This window comes from Stegostoma tigrinum, chromosome 25, assembly GCF_030684315.1.
Source record: "Stegostoma tigrinum isolate sSteTig4 chromosome 25, sSteTig4.hap1, whole genome shotgun sequence".
In the NCBI taxonomy this organism is placed as follows: domain Eukaryota; kingdom Metazoa; phylum Chordata; class Chondrichthyes; order Orectolobiformes; family Stegostomatidae; genus Stegostoma; species Stegostoma tigrinum.
The window spans coordinates 16484805-16501028 of record NC_081378.1 but is presented as its reverse complement, the minus strand read 5'-3'; the positions used below and the strand labels follow the sequence as shown (position 1 = coordinate 16501028).

General features: G+C 42.2%; 1 protein-coding gene across 6 annotated transcripts in view; it reads left to right on the top strand.

The window, feature by feature from the left end:
- The first annotated feature begins 412 nt into the window (after positions 1-412).
- cax1 (cation/H+ exchanger protein 1) overlaps positions 413-16224 on the top strand; it is a 55538-nt gene continuing 39726 nt past the window's right edge. For 3 of the 6 annotated variants that reach the window (XM_048554386.2, XM_048554383.2, XM_048554382.2), the window contains exon 1: positions 2125-2266. In XM_048554386.2, coding sequence (XP_048410343.1) covers positions 2203-2266 — 64 coding nt within the window. In that variant the 5' untranslated portion in view covers positions 2125-2202. Of the gene's footprint in view, positions 482-2124; positions 2267-10056; positions 10340-16224 lie in introns of those variants that run through there. The other 3 variants (XM_048554387.2, XM_059654512.1, XM_048554384.2) reach the window with 2 other exon arrangements.

Here is a 16224-nt window from a genome sequence, read left to right as displayed (position 1 = left end):
ACATTTGCTCCAATGAAACTTAGAGCCAACTTATAGAATGTGCAGTCATGGAAGAATGCTGAAAACACAGGTTAATTTCGGTATGTGTATATAGTTGAAGGATGCTGAAACCGCAATCAGTGCAAAATTAAGTTGTATTGATGGACCTACGTTCTTCTGCTGCCAGCTTGTTGGATGAACAAATGGTGTATTCATTTCAACGATAACAATATCAGTTTGCATAATGAAAAATAACATTTTTACAAAGGTTTTATATAAATAAAATATTTATGATCTAATTATAATTTATTTTGTCTTAAAAACACTAAGGAAAAAGCGGTGTAGCGCTGTGAGAATACGTAAATGTGATAGGCTACTTGCTCACTGACGTTACTACTGGAATACGGCCGATGAATCTCTTGGCACTGGATTTTTGGCAAAAGGAAAACAAGAGATATGTGCCACGTAAATCACAAGCTTTATGCTGACAGCTTTCTACGAGGTTAGACACTGGCATGAGTTCATTGATGGCAAACCCTAGACTAACCGGAACTAACAAAGAGGAATTGGATACATGATAACAAAGTGTGAAGGTGGATGAACACAGTAGGCCAAGCAGCATCTCAGGAGCACAAAAGCTGACGTTTCGGACCTGGACCCTTCAAAGGAATAATTTTGTAAGGTTGTGGTCGATGATCAAGGAAGTGGAACCAATTGAATAGACCTTTCAAACAGCACGCACGATTGACCGAATAGTCCCTTTTTAAATTGTATGATTATGCAGTGCCTTGCGTGGGCAGTCTATTATAAGTGAAGACATAGGAATTTACAGTCAATAAATCACTAGAAAGAATCTGGATATTTAGGATTTTTACGAAACCTTTGTGTAGTCATTCTTTTCCGCTTACATGCAGTTTGGAATCATATCATTTACCCTCCCGAACCTGATCCAGCTGTTGTGAATTTCCATCACGTTTCTGTTTTAATTTATGATTTGCAGTTTTCCAAACTTGTTCTTTCGGTGATTGCAACAAAAAATTGCCCAATTAGTCTTGTTTAAAAACCGAAAGAACTGCGGATCCTGTAAATCAGCAACGAAAACAGGAGTTGCTGGAAAAGCTCAGCAGGTCTGGCGACATCTGTGAAGACAAAACAAATCAGAGTTAACGTTTCGGTTCCGGTGACCATTCCTCAGAACCGTATTTTAATCGTTTTTCTCCAGGCGTTTTAACAAATTTGACGCACGACAAAAAGGAACTCCCAAATGGGAATCAAACCACCTGCAACTGGGCTGAGATAATAAAATGTGAGGCTGGATGAACACAGCAGGCCCAGCAGCATCTCAGGAGCACAGCTTTTGTGCTCCTGACATGCTGCTGGGCCTGCTGTGTTCATCCAGCCTCACATTTTATTATCTTGGATTCTCCAGCATCTGCAGTTCCCATTATCACTGATACAACCGTAGGTATGTTGCAGCGCTGTAGAGGGGGCCATTCGGCCCATCGTATCCACGGGCCGACCCAAAGAAACCCAAATGCCCCTTCCTGTTCCGTCTTCTGCACACACCCTGCTTCTCCCCAAAGCTTCTGTTAAATAAATTGTTTGACTCACGATTAAGTGTTATTTGGTATTATTTTACCTACAACATATACCATCCTGCCTTAGCTGCTATCAGTTCTGAGGAAGGATCGTACAAAATGTTTTCAGCACTTAAGATGCAGATACAGCCCAGTGCTCCTGACATGCTGCTGGGTCTGCTGTGTTCATCCAGCCTCACATTTTATTATCTACGGTTGTAGTCTTTTTGACTCGCTCCGGAACAGGAGGAAGGAGGTGGAGGGACTACAACTCCCAGAAAACACCGCGGTGAACTGCAGCACCCTGAAGATTGTTTCAGAAATGGTAGGAACCGCAGATGCTGGAGAATCTGAGATAACAAGGTGTAGAGCTGGCTGAACACATCAGGCCAAGCAGCATCAGAGAAGCAGGAAGTCTGACATTTCGGGCCTAGACCCTTCTTCAGAAACGCTGCTTGGCGAACTGTATTCATCCAGCTCTTGCAACCTTGTTATCTCAGCTCCCAGAAGATACTGCGCCGAGGCGTCGGTGGTAGCACATGCGCGGTGCTTATAAAAGTGGGGGGGAGGGGCGGTGTGTGATCAGCAGGTGCTGGTGTCGGTTTCTCTTCTTTGGGACCCGCTGCAGGTCGTTATCCATCCAGCCATGTCGGAGATCGAGCAAGAGCCGGAGCTGGTCTTTCGGAGACGAAGCACCCAGGACGCATTGAGTAAGGAGCCGCGTTTAACCATCGTGTCGCCAGCTTAACTCGGTCCCTTCAGGTGGCTGCTGCCTATGTTTTGTCTGGGCGCTGACAGCTGCTCCTCACCCTCCCCATCGAAACCTGCCGGCTTCCCAGGCTGCTGTCAGAACGGCTTGTCTGTAGCTGTTTCAAAATAGTTTATCACCTCTTAATTCAGTCCTTTGGGAGCCTCTGAGATTTTAATTTTACCCGGAAAAGTGCCGTGACAAATATTTTAAAGGGAGCTGCTCGGGTGTTTGAGAGTGAGCAGCTTTTTGGCCAAAAGAAATGGGCATGTGGTTGCAAGCGGTTCTGCTGTTTTCAAAGAGCGAGCACAAGCAGAAATTGTCATCTTCTGTGCTGGAAGTTTCTGTAATTCTGTGACTGAAGTTCTTTAATAATCTGCAAACCGAAAGGACACCGTTACAGTTTTATTTTCAAAAGACAGAAGGAATAGGGTGGGCAAGATTAAAGTTGTTGTGATGTGGGGTGAACTGTCTGAAAGGATGAAAGAAACAGATTAAATAACGGCTTTCAAAGAGGAACTGGATAACTACTCAGTTTTTTTCGGGCAATTGTGCAAAGGCACACGTAGAATTAATCGGATGTCTGTCAAGTAGTTTTTCTGGTTGTATAATACAATAATAAGATCACATTGTAATTTAGTATCATATCATATCAGTGTCAGTTTGCATCCTTACACTAACTATGTTCAATACTTGTTCTTGATACAACTGTGACTGAGCTCATTATATAAAACTTAATATTTGAGATGCTACATGTAGCTTTATGAAGCAGGTTTGAATCGTTTTACTTTAAAGGTGCTACTGAAATTTAGATTTGTTTTTACTTCAGCCATATCCTCTAGTAAAGCTTGGTAGGTTTGATTGTTCTGAATTTCTAAAGAACTTGCCATATTGGATTTGAAAGATCAATTGTCTCTTTTTTTAAACCTTCGGCGTGCTGCCAGACCTGACTTTCCTGTGCATACGAGAGTAAACTATTCAGCCATTCAGTTAGATTATGGCTGATCTGACTCCATATATCTACCATTGGCCTAAATCTCTTAATGTACTTTGCTTAACTAAAATTTATCTATCTCCAGTTTAAACTGAACAGCTGATCCATCCATTCACTGCTGATTCCATTAAAATCCTGAGTGTGGAAACAACAGGCAAATAGGCCCAACAAATCCACACCAACTCTCTGAACAGCATCCTACCTAGACACTGCCCCCACCTACCCCATCCCTGTTACGCTGCATTTCCCATGGCTAATTCACCTAACCTACATACCGCTTAGTCACTGTGGGAATTTAGCATGGCCAGTCCACATAATCCACCCATTTTTGGACAATGGGAGAGAACCCATACAGATATGAGGAATGTGCAAATTCCACAATCACATGAGACTGGAAAGAACATGGGTCTCTGGTCCTATGAAGTAATGGTTCCAACCACTGAGCTGCTGTGCTGCACCTGTTTGTGGGAGAGTTCCAAACAGCTACCACCTTTGTTTTTGGAATTGTTTCTAACATCTTTCCTAAATGATCTGGCCCTAATTTTCAGATTATGCCCCCTGTTCTAAAATCCTCAAGTGGAAGTAGTGCATCTTCAGCTACCCTGTTGTCTTCTCTTCATATCTTGAAGACTTTGTAGGCTTATTTTATATCATTGCTTCTCAAACTTAACCCCTGAAATCCAGGTATCATTGTTGTAAGCCTGCACTGTCCCTTCCCCCTGGCTAATGTATCCTTCGTAGAGTGGGTGTCCATATTTGTTCATAATACTCCAAGTGGGGTCTAACTAGAATTCTGTATAACTTCTGCATCCTTGTACCCCAGTCTCTGGATATAAAGGCAGCATTACATTGACTTTCTTGATCACTTTCTCCACCTCTTTGACATTTTAAAGATAAGTGGACTTGAACCCCTTAATTTCTTTGGCCATCCACTATTTAACTTAATATCTAGAAAGTTTCTTGATCAATCTTTTTTCAGTCCAGAATGAATAATCTCATAATTACGTTGAACTTGATCTGCACTCTTTTTAGTCCATTCATTTCATCTGTCAATATCCTTTCATTTTAGTTTTATGCTATTGTCTTCACTATCTACAATGCTACCTAACTTTTGTCATTAGCAAGTTTTTGGTATGTGACTTTCATCTAAGTTGTTAATAATTCAGGGCCTAACAAAAGATTCATGTGCGATACCCAAGTTACATCCTGCCTACTTGAGTACCTACCCATTATCCCTACCTCCTGTCACCTGCCGCTTGGCCAATTTCCCAGCCTTTTCAGTAATTTGCCCTCAATTCTGTGGGTTTCTACCTCCAGAGTCTCACATGTCAGACATTATCAAATGACTTCTGGAAGGCCGTATAAACAACATCCATAGACGTTCCTATGTCACCTTTTCAAAAAAAGTTCAATAAAGCTTGTCAAGCATGACCTACCTGTTTACTACCTAGCATGTTGCTTTTATTTCAGACCCCCATCTATTGTGTTTTGCTTTTATTGAGGCGGCATGGTGGCTCTGTGGTTAGCACTGCTGTCTCAGCACTAGGGACCCAGATTCGATTCTACCCGTGGGTGACCATGTGGAGTTTGCACATTCTCCTTGTATCTGTGTGGGTTTCCTCCAGGTGCTCTGGTTTTCTCCTATAGTCCACAGATCTGCGGGTTGAGCAATTTGGCATGGCCAGTCCATATAGGTGTCCAGGTTAGGTGGATTGGTCATTGGGAATGCAGGGTTACAGGGATTGCGTGGGGTTGGTCTGGGTGGGATGCTCTTTAGAGAGTTGTTGAGGATTTAATGGGCTAAGTTCCACATACCCTAGGCATGCTGTGATTTGAGCTGTACTGCTTTGTTCACTTTAATTTAATATTTGGAAATAGAATTTTTTTATAAGCATAGCAGTTTCAGGGTGATTTTCAGTTGTTTTCAGTGCAGATCTATACCGTTTGATTCAATCTGTAATAAACAAAATGCTCATTCTTGGCTGTTTCTAGTTTCTCGGACTACCAGCATTTTGCCTTGTGCTATATATCTTGTTTCAACCGTGCATGTAGAATTCTTAAACTTGCATTGTGTGAATGGGATACCGTGCAAAGACAAATGAATCATGCACACTTTGTTCTGCTGTAATCTTACTGCTGTAATGTTATACTTTGAACCCTCCTTGCATATTAGCTAATATTCCTACTTTGTAGGCTGCATGTTTTGTAGGGCAGAAAGTTGCCTCCACTCCTTTTATCAGTTCTTGGTCCACCAACTCTTCAAATTTTAAAGGTTGCGTGGTGGCTCAGTGGTTAGTACTGCTGCTTCACAGCACCAGAGACCTGGGTTCAATTCCACTCTCGGGCGACTGTCTGTGTGGAGTTTGCACGTTTTCCCTGTGTCTGCGTGGGTTTCCTCCAGATGCTGTGGTTTGCTTCCATAGTCCAGAGATGTACAGGGTAGGTGGATTGGCCACTGTAAACTGCCCATAGTGCCTAGGGATGTTTGTTTAAGTGGGTTAGACATGGAAAATGAGGGGTCTGGGTGGGATGCTCTTCAGAGGGTTGGTGTGGACTTGTTGGGCTGAATGGCCTGTTTCCACACTGTCTGGATTCTGATATATTCAAATGCCTACTTTGCCTTGGGTCTCTGACTGCAGCCTCCTATCAGTGCTAATTGGCCTCTTGTGTATCTCTTAGTGCCTTCACCCCTCTTCGTTACCAGGCCTTCAGTTGCCTGGATCTGGAGTGCTGGAACCCCGTCCCTTTAAGCCCCTGTACCACCATTGTCTCGGTTCCTTTTGTTCCTCAGCTGACTTCTTCATTGGGGTTTCAGTCGCCTGACCTTTTTTCGTTAGCTTTGTGCAGTGCTTCATTAAAGATGTTTTGTGGAAGGAAAGGTTCAGTTGGTAGTTTGCTTATCTTGGAAATAAAGGGACAGTGTTGCTGCTTCTGAATAAACTTTGATTAGATCATGCAACTTGGAGGTGACACTTTTGCTTATAAATTGTTTTTGTGAATGGGAACAAGCAGTGAGATGTTTGTAGTTTTAGAGAGGTATTTGCCTTTAAATATAATCTTTTGTGCTTATTGAAATCTTTTTTGATCAACATAAAATAGCGTAGGTAAATTTTAGAATGAGAACTAAACACAGGAAACCATTCAGCCTGTCTGTAACCATAACGATTATAATGAACTGCCTAATAAGTACCTGATTTGAAACTAAAATTTGTATGAGGAAGTATATATTTAAGACAAAATTAATCAAAGAACATGTCTATGGCATAGTGAAAGGGTTTCAGAAACTCAGTAATTTGGGTGGTAGAGTTTGAGGACCTAATATATCAAATGAAAAGCAAAGACAGAGATTCTATTTTAGATAAATGACTTGCAGACAGATTTTCACAAGCCTGTGGAATAAGAAAGGAGGAGTCCTGAAAGTGGGATAACTCCTTCAGTGATAGGAAGAAAAGTAAATGATTTGTGTGGAGCACCACTAATTCTGGTAAAATAGTTCAAGTTTTCTTCTGTCTTGTACAGGAGTGCGTGTGGTGTGGGGAAAGTTGGAATGTCTGAAATTGCAAATTCTGTTCCTGACTTTGATTTAGATGGAACTGGCTCACTGAGGAGGGTTGTTAGATTTTTTTTTAGGCCAATTTCTTTATTTTATTTCTGAATATTGTAAATGATACTTGACAAAACTTTGAAGGTAAATACGCCTTGCGCAACACACAACAAATATACACTTTTAATTCAAAATTCTTTCAAATTGATATTTTTGTGATAATTCCATACTCCCAAATTATTTGCACTCATTTTTAATCAGATTTATTGGGAGTTGATTCTGCATTTCACATCGTATTTGATTATGCAACAGCATTTTCAAATTTGAATGGAAACTCTCCTCTGGGAGGACTTGGTGGCCTCATTTGGAAAGTGGGACTGCCTTCCTGAAGGGAAACAGTGATTTGAGATATGGATTTTTTTCTTATTTTCCAATAACACGTTCACAGGTGAACAGCTAGGGAATCTTAATACAATAACCTTGCTTTTGAATGGCACCCTCTTGCAATCTCTGTCCCATGTACTTCACAGTTAATGCTGTTCTTTTGAAATGTTGCCATAGTTACACTGTAGGAAACATGGGAACCAGTTTGCATGCATAACAAGCTCCAACCTACAGTGTTATAATAATCAGAATCTACACTGATTATTGAGGATCAGTGTTGGACTGGCATGAGGGCTAACTCAATTTGTTCAATTTTATTGCCGTCTAGAAAGATGGTACTTCTGACAGTGCGACATGGGAATGTCAGACTGAATTTTGTGCTAGAGTGCCTGGAGACAGATTTGAGTTCAGTTCTGACTGAGGCAAGAACACTAACAACTGAGCTTTGTTGCTGATCATTATGGCCAACATTTCACTTGTGTTGGTGTTAGAGAACTTTTGAGTCAGCAGCTGGGTATCTGTAAAATACTTCTCTGTTCATGAACTAGTGAGCTACAGTCACGTCATCCTTATTCCTGAATCCTGCGGATAGGATTTTAATGGAGGTTTTATATTCGTGTGAGCCACGTAATTTTAGGATTCTGTTAAGAATGACAAAAGCACTGAGTTTGTGAGGAGTAAAGAGAAATCTGTTTATGCAGCTTTCATGGGAGAGGAAATGGTAACTAAAGGAGGAGAGAAATTTCCAAGGCCTCCACCAGCAGTATGCTGTGAGGACCAAATCTCTCCTAATACTTTTGTCACACAGTAAAAGCAGCATGTCTGTGTTTAAGCCTGTTGCTGCCCAGAGTTATTCCATGTCTTAGTAATAGAACTGCACTGTACAGAAGATGTCCTTTGTTTACATTGCCAAACGTATGCTACTTACACAAGTTACATTTCTATGCATTCGGTCCATATCTGGCCCAAGTGCTTTTTTTTATTTTAAGAAGCTGTGAGGCGTCCCAGCACTGATTTCTATGGTACTCCACTGTACACAGGGCACCAGTAACACACAGCCTAGTACTAGCCTCTGTCTCCTGTGGCTAAGCTAATCTTGGATCCATGTTGCCAAATGACCCTGGATCCCAAGAGCTTACACTTTTTTTTTTGTTTCCCATTTGGGACCTTGTAAAAGGCTTTGCTAAAATCCATACTATGTCAGCTGCAGTACCCTCAACAGCACCCATGGTCACCTCCTTAAAAATTCAACCAGATTTAAGACCATAAGATATAGGAGTGGAAGTAAGGCCATTCGGCCCATTGAGTCCACTCCGACATTTAAATCATGGCTGATGGGCATTTCAACTCCACTTCCCTGTACTCTTCCCCATGGCCCTTGATTCCTTGTGAAATGAAGAATTTATCGATCTCTGCCTTGAAGGCATCTAATGTCTCAGCTTCCACTGCACTCCGTGGCAATGAATTCCACAGGCCCACCACTCTCTGGCTGAAGAAATGTCTCCTCATTTCTCTTTTAAATTTACCCCCTCGAATTTTAAGGCTGTGCCCATGGGTCCTAATCTCCCCGTCTAATGGAAACAACTTCCCAGTGTCCACCCCTTTTAAGTCATACATTAGCGAGTTTTGAGAAGATTTGTAGCTCAGGTTGAGGTTCTGGATGTGAGTTTGCTCGCTGAGCTGGAAGGTTAGTTTTCAGACGTTTCGTCACCATTCTAGGTAACATCATCAGTGAGCCTCCAACAAAGCGCTGGTGTTATGTCCCGCTTTCTATTTATCTGGTTAGGTTTCCTTGGGTTGGTGATGTCATTTAAGAACAGGAAATGACATCACCAACCCAAGGAAACCTAACCAGATAAATAGAAAGCGGGACATAACACCAGCGCTTCGTCGGAGGCTCACTGATGTTACCTAGAATGGTGACAAAACGTCTGAAAACTAACCTTCTAGCTCAGCGAGCAAACTCGCATCCAAGTCATACATTATCTTGTAAGTTTCTATTAGATCTCCCCTCAACCTTCTAAACTCCAATGAATGCAATCCCAGGATCCTTAGCCGTTCATCCTACATTAAACCTACCGTTCCAGTGATCATCCATGTGAATCTCCGCCGGACACGCTCCAGGGCCAGTATGTCCTTCCTGAAGTGTGGGGCCCAAAATTGGACAGTACTCTAAATGAGGCTTAACTAGAGCCTTATAAAGTCTCAGAAGCACATCACTGCTTTTATATTCCAACCCTCTTGAGATAAATGACAACATTACATTCGTTTTCTTAATCACAGACTCTGCCTGCAAGTTAACTTTTAGAGAATTCTGGACCAATGCTCCCAGAGCCCCTTGTACTTCTGCTTTATGAATTTTCTCGCTGTTTTGTTAGGCATGAGCTCCTTCTGACAAACCATGCTGACTCTCCCTGATCAAACCTAGCCTGTCTAATAGATTAATTTTCTCCAATAGCTTCCCTATCACTGCTAGACTCACTGGTCTGTAGTTCTGATTTATCTCTACTACTGTCTTGGAAAGTAGAACTACACTAGCTGTCCTCCAGTCCTCAGTCATCTCCCCTGTGACCATAGTTTGTTTAAAAATGTGAGTTGGGGCTCCTGTAATTTTTCCTCCTCTCTTCTCCCCCTCCCCGGGATATAAATCATCTGGACAGTGAATACATTCACTCTTTAATTCACTGAAACCTCCAGTACCTTCTTGCCACTTACAGTCCCTTGTCTTGAATTCTCTACTAGGATTCTTCCCTCGAGTGAAAAAAGGTCTTTATCTCTTTTCTTCCAAAAAAAGTGCTGAAGTAGGAATGTCTATTTTATGCCTTCCTAGGGAGAAGACACTGGGCCCAAAGACTAAGCAAAAGTTGCTGCACTACCTTCTGAACATATTAGTGACCTGCTAGATCCTTTTGGCTGAGCTGGTTGAAGGAGCGAATACTGAACCACGTGGCCTATGGTTGGTGTCTTGACTATGGAAGAAGAGCTGATCTTTAACTGTTACACAATTGAGGAAATGGAACTGATCTACAGGGTTACCAGTTGAGGCTGGAACTGCGAATATAGATTAAATTTGAATATTGGATGAATTGAGAACATTAATAGATGTTTGGAAGGTGATTACAGCAATAACCTATTTGATTTACTATTCTTTTTGAAGAAAACTGCTACCTTTATCCAGTTGGTGCATTGTGTAATTCTCACTTTGTTTGCATAAATTAAATTTTAAAAAATTAAAATTTGCATTGTAACTGCCTTTGAAGTGACTGAGCAACCTCCCTTCATTAAACTACTAAGAATAGTAAGATATTCTGAGAGTGCACTCTTCACCATGTGGACTAGGAATTTTTTTTCGGTGACTGGCCTCCATTGTTTCTTTGCTAACAACCTCTGCATGTATGCAGTTTTGTCATACTTGCTGTTTAAAAACCCTAGCATGGTTTGTATTAGCTACTGGCAGCCTTATCAATTGGAATAGTCCTTGAGAAAGGAATGACATTTGGTGTTTCTGCAGCAACAGAGACTGAGCTGGGAAGGCAAATATGAGACAGCTGAAGGGATTAGTCACTATCACATGACATTCCAACTGTTTTGAAATCCTTGACTAAGGGAAATACATTAACCACAATTTGAAGTTGATCCTTCAGCTAAACTTGTTTTAAATGTCAGTTGGTATAAACTTAATTTTTTTTTTAGTCTTTTCAAAACCCTGAATTTCAGTAACCAGGGGAATGAATAAATTCAATGGCACCCACTTTTGGTTTTTTTTGTCCTTTTTTAAAAACACCTAAACTGCAGTTGGGTGGTGGAAAATCAAGAGCTTGCAGTGGATTGTTGGTGATTGCCGACTGAGATGCTGTAATATTTAATCAATCTGTGGACATGCTTTGACACCCTGGCCCAGAGGTAGGGACACTGCCATGACTCCACAAGATCCCGTTGGGAAATGTTATGCAGTTGATTATGTAAATGAACAAGAATCGTGTTAATAAGTGAGTGTGTGTCGAACTCCCAGATGAAGATTAAACTGCTGAGGATGTTTCACGTCTCTTCCTTCCTTTGCAGATTTTTCCCTAGTGCTAGAGGACAGATGTTACTTTAATTACTATTGATACTCTGAAAACTCAACTTGCTTAAGTCACTATTCCTTTTTGTTTTATTTCATCCCCTTAAAGTGAACAGCCTGAAATGATCTGTATTACGATTTTGTTGAGTTGGTGATATGGAACAGGTTTGCTGTTGGTGGACACTAGCATTTTTTTTGTGAGATGCAGTAAACTGATATGTTGTACACAAAATTGGCTGGCTGTAAGTTTGGAAACTGGCATCACTATAAAACTGGTTCTCCCCCAAAGGCAAATTCATTAAAGAGCACCTTGAATTGTTTGACCCTAGATGTTGAAACTGTAGTAAATCCTCTGAATCAGCAAAATCACAAATCATGAACTCTACTATCTATGCTTTTTTTAAAAAAAAAGCAAAAACAAAATTCAACATCTGTGGGCACAACTCGAATGTCTGATTTTTAACCTTTTTAACCTACTTTTTTTAAACTCTGTGGCAAGTTTTATAATTCAAGGGAGCTCTTGGGAACAGAACCCTTGTGGATATGGAGGAATGAGCGTATACAGGTTTTGGACAGCAAGTGTTGTGCCTTTTGGGTACTGATTGTCCCTGTACTTTGTACTGATGATATTGAAAAACAATTTAGCAACTTTCAGGTACTTTCTGTGGAAGTTAATAATCATCAGTTGAGAGCATCTACACTGCCTTAACTTACATTTGGGGTAGGGATTTCTAGAATATTGACCCAGCTACAGTGAAGGGACAATACAATAGCCCTATATCGGCTTGACTGTAGTATGGGGAGGTTGTGTTCCCCTGTATCTGCTTTACTTGTCTCTCTAGGGATTGGAATTTGCAGATTTGGAAGGTGTTGTTGAAGGAACCTTGACAGTTGCTGAGCTGCCCCACACAATCCAATGTATGTTTAATGGTAGAGGAATTGAATGTTTGTTATTAACTGACAGCTGAAGCAGGTTACTTCCTCCTGGATGGTGTTGACTTTCACTTGAAGCTGCATTTGACTGTGCAAGTGGGGAGTTTTCTTCTAGCATGATTTGAAACTAGCTTGGGGATCTTGGGGTGAATTGCTGCAGAATTTCCACTGTGACCCACTTGTGGACTCAGTACTTCTGTGGCTGCACTAGTTGAATTTCTGGTTAATTGTAATCCCTAAGCCTAGATGTTCTGGTCTTTTGAAGCATTTGGGCAAAGGATTGCATCATTACCTGAGGAGTTGCAGTTTAAAACTGTATGCTACAAGCATTCTGACTTCTGACCTCTTTTATGATGGAAGGAAAGGCTTTAAAGCAGCTGAAGATGATTAAGCCAAGGACACTACAGTGAGTAACTCTGCAATGGTGTCTTGAGAATGAGATGCCCTGTCTTCCAATAACCATGACATAATTCCTCTTGCGTGAAGCATGATTCAAACGAGCAGAGCATTTCCCTCTGATCTTCAATGACTGCAGTTCTACTAGGCTCCATGATGCTGCACTAACTGCTGGTGATATTATTCCACCTCTGAATTCAGGTGTCTGTTTTGACATCTGGAATTAGTAGTGACACTAGGTTTCAGTTCTACAGCTAGGATGTAGTTAAGGTCCACTGCAACCAGTATGCTCAGCTGTCTCTTGCCTGTTGGTATCAGGAAAGAATACTATTTTACAGGGGTTAGAGGAGTGCCAAGAATCATTCAGCTCTGAAAACCACCTAAATATCCAATTAAACTTTTTACAGCCAGGCTTCCAGTCACCAAACAAGTTGAAAATGCCTAACAAAACTTAACTCAATTTTAAAGTGTTTGTTCACCCCTCTGAGTCTCTAATTTGGGAATTGATTATGCAGAATACTGCTGCAGACTTCTGCAATGCATAGGCAATACAACATTTATTAATTGCATTAACAGGAAGATTAGTTCCTTATCCCCAACCACGCAGTCAGTGAGCAGTAAGCCATTCAGCCCTTGGCCTTCTCCATCTATTTATGATCATGGTTGATCCTCTACCTCAAATATTCCTGCTTTCTCTCCATACGACTTGATGCCGAAGTGAATGCCGCTGGCTCACTGAGTGAAGCAGTCCTGGAATGGTTCTCCCTGACACTGACTCCTTCGCCAGGGGACTCCCCAGTATCTAGTCTTTATAGTCGCATTAGAATTGTTTTAATCGGATCCAATATTTCTGTTCCCTGTACCTTGGCATTGACCTCATTAGCATTTGAGTGCTGATTTGGTATGTCTGTCCTCTTACCCCACTTCCTGAGCCCCATAGTTGGTGAGCAGGCCTTTTTTGCCTGGCCCCCTCATATCTGGAATTTCCTCCCAAACCTCTGCCCCTTCGGGTCTTTTCACCTGCTTTAAGCCCCCACCCCCTGCAAAACCAGCCTCATTGACTCATGGCAACGTTTAAGAAAATGTTTCTTCTGTTACCCAACACAGGACTTTCCTGATTTTATAAATTCCCATTATAAGATAATTGCTTAAATGCATCAGGTAAACATCGTACCTTAAATTATACAATCACACATTTCTGACTAACTTAATCAAACCCATGTCACATTTTATACATTCCATTTTGAGGTGAAGTGAGAGTGACAGCCTTTGACTTCAAGTGTGACATCAATTCACCTAACCTGAGCATCTTTGGACTGGAGCACCCGGAGGAAACCCACGCAGACATGGGGAGAATGTGCAAACCCCACACAGACGGTTGCCTGAGGGTGGAATTGAGCCCAGGCTCCTGGTGTTGTGAGGCAGCAGTACTAACCACTGAGCCACCGTGCTCCCCAGCACATCTACAGCACAAGGACTGCATCGGTTCAAGAAGCAGATCGTCAAGTGTAAAGGAGCTAAACTGAAAAACTGGAATCAGTAGGAATTGGGGGCAACTCTTTGTCCTGGTTGGGGCCATGCTGGCACGTAGGAAATGGTCATGATTGTTGGTCAGTGATCTTAGTTCCAGGACATCTCTGTAGAAGTTTCTCTGGGTAGTGTCCTTGGCCCAACCATCTTCAGCTGCTTCATCAATGATCTTCACTCCATCGTAAATGTGGAAGTAGGGATGTTTGCATGATGTTCGGCACCATTCATGATTTCTCAGATGCCAAAACAGTCCATGTTCAAATGCAACAAGACCTGGTTTAGGCTGGCAAGTATAAAGTAAAATTCACGCCACACAAATGCCAGACTCTGATTATCACCAATAAGAGACAATCCAACCACTCCCCCTTTCTTTAAGAATTAGAATCCCTACAGTGTGGAAACAGGCCCTTCAGCCCAACAAGTCCACACTGACCCTCAGAGCATCCTGCCCAGACCCATCCCTCTCTAACCCACCTAATCTACACATCCCTGAAAACTACAGGCAATTTAGCATGACCAATCCACCTAGCCTGAGCATCTTTGGACTGGAGCACCCGGAGGAAACCCATGCAGACATGGGGAGAATGTGCAAACCCCACACACAGTCGCCTGAGGGTGGAATTGAGCCCCGGCTCCTGGTGCTGTGAGGCAGCAGTACTAACCACTGAGCCACCGTGCTCCCCAGCACGTCTACAGCACAAGGACTGCATCGGTTCAAGAAGCAGATCATCACCACCTTCTCAAGGGGTAACTGGGGATGGGCAAGAAGCACTGGGCCCAGCCAGCAATGCTCCCATTTCAAGAACGAATACATTTTTTAAAAAAAAAACTTCAAACTCTCCTACCACAGGCTAAAAAACTTTATGGAAAATGTATCTCTCTCCACTGTCAACCAGCTCGTTATTTTTAATTACCCAAGTGCCTGGCTACACCAGCCTCTCTCCGTGCAGCCAGTCTGCCTGTGCCAGGGATGTATCAAGGACAGACTGAAGCAGCCTACTGTGGGTGCTCCTACCTGTGAAAGGTTGACTCTGGTTGTCCAGCTTGCTCAAAGTTGACCATTATCTATTGCTGAAGGAAACTCACTGGGTATGCTACACAAACATTAGCTACAAGAGCGGGTCAGAGACTCGGAATACTGCAGTGAGTGACTCACCTCTTTATTCCCCAAAGCCTGTCTGTTACCCAACAAGACACATCAGGAGTGTGTTGGAACACTTGTCGCTTGCCAGGATGAGTGCAGCTCCAACAATACTCAAGATGCTCGACACCATTCAGGACAAAGCAAGCTGGTTTGATTGGCACTGCATCCACTCCTGCTCTCCCCAACACTCATTAAATGTTACTGCAACTATCAACAAGATGTACTGCAGAAATTCGCCAAAGATCCTCCAACAGCTCCTCCCAAATCCATGACTAGAAGAATATGGCAGTGGATACACGAGAACACCAAGTTCCCCTCCAAGCCACTCCCCAACATGACTTGGAAATGTATTGCAGTTCCTTTGCAGTGGTGGGTCAAAATCCTGGAATTCCCATCCTAAATGGCATTTTGGGTCAACCCAAAGCAGGGGGACTGCAATGGTTCAAGACAGCAGCTCACAAACACCTTCTCAAGGGCACCAGGAACAAGCAACATGTGCTGGCCAGCCAGTGACACCCACATCTCTCAAATGAAACTTTAAAAAACCATTCCAGTGAGTGCATTGTCTTATGTCTGAAATCCTGATCTCCCTTCAGGCTTTAATGGTATTAATGAATCTCTTGCATCCCTTTTTTTTTCAAATGGTCTCTATTTCACCCAATTTACTGAGCACCCAAAGCAAAACATCTTTTTGGATGTGTTGGACTTTAATTCTCCACATACCTTGATTCTTTGAATCAGGAATCTGTCCACAGCAGCACTTTGGTTGACTTTTTTTGGTTGGTCACTTTCCCTGAATCTGTCTGACTTGAAGTCTGAGACTGCATCCTGTAAAGTTTGTCTTCTGTATGAGTGTGTGTTTTATTGAGCTGAACCCTTGTCACCATGGCAACTAGATGAAGTGACTTGTTTCTAGACAGTTTTCATCAGTC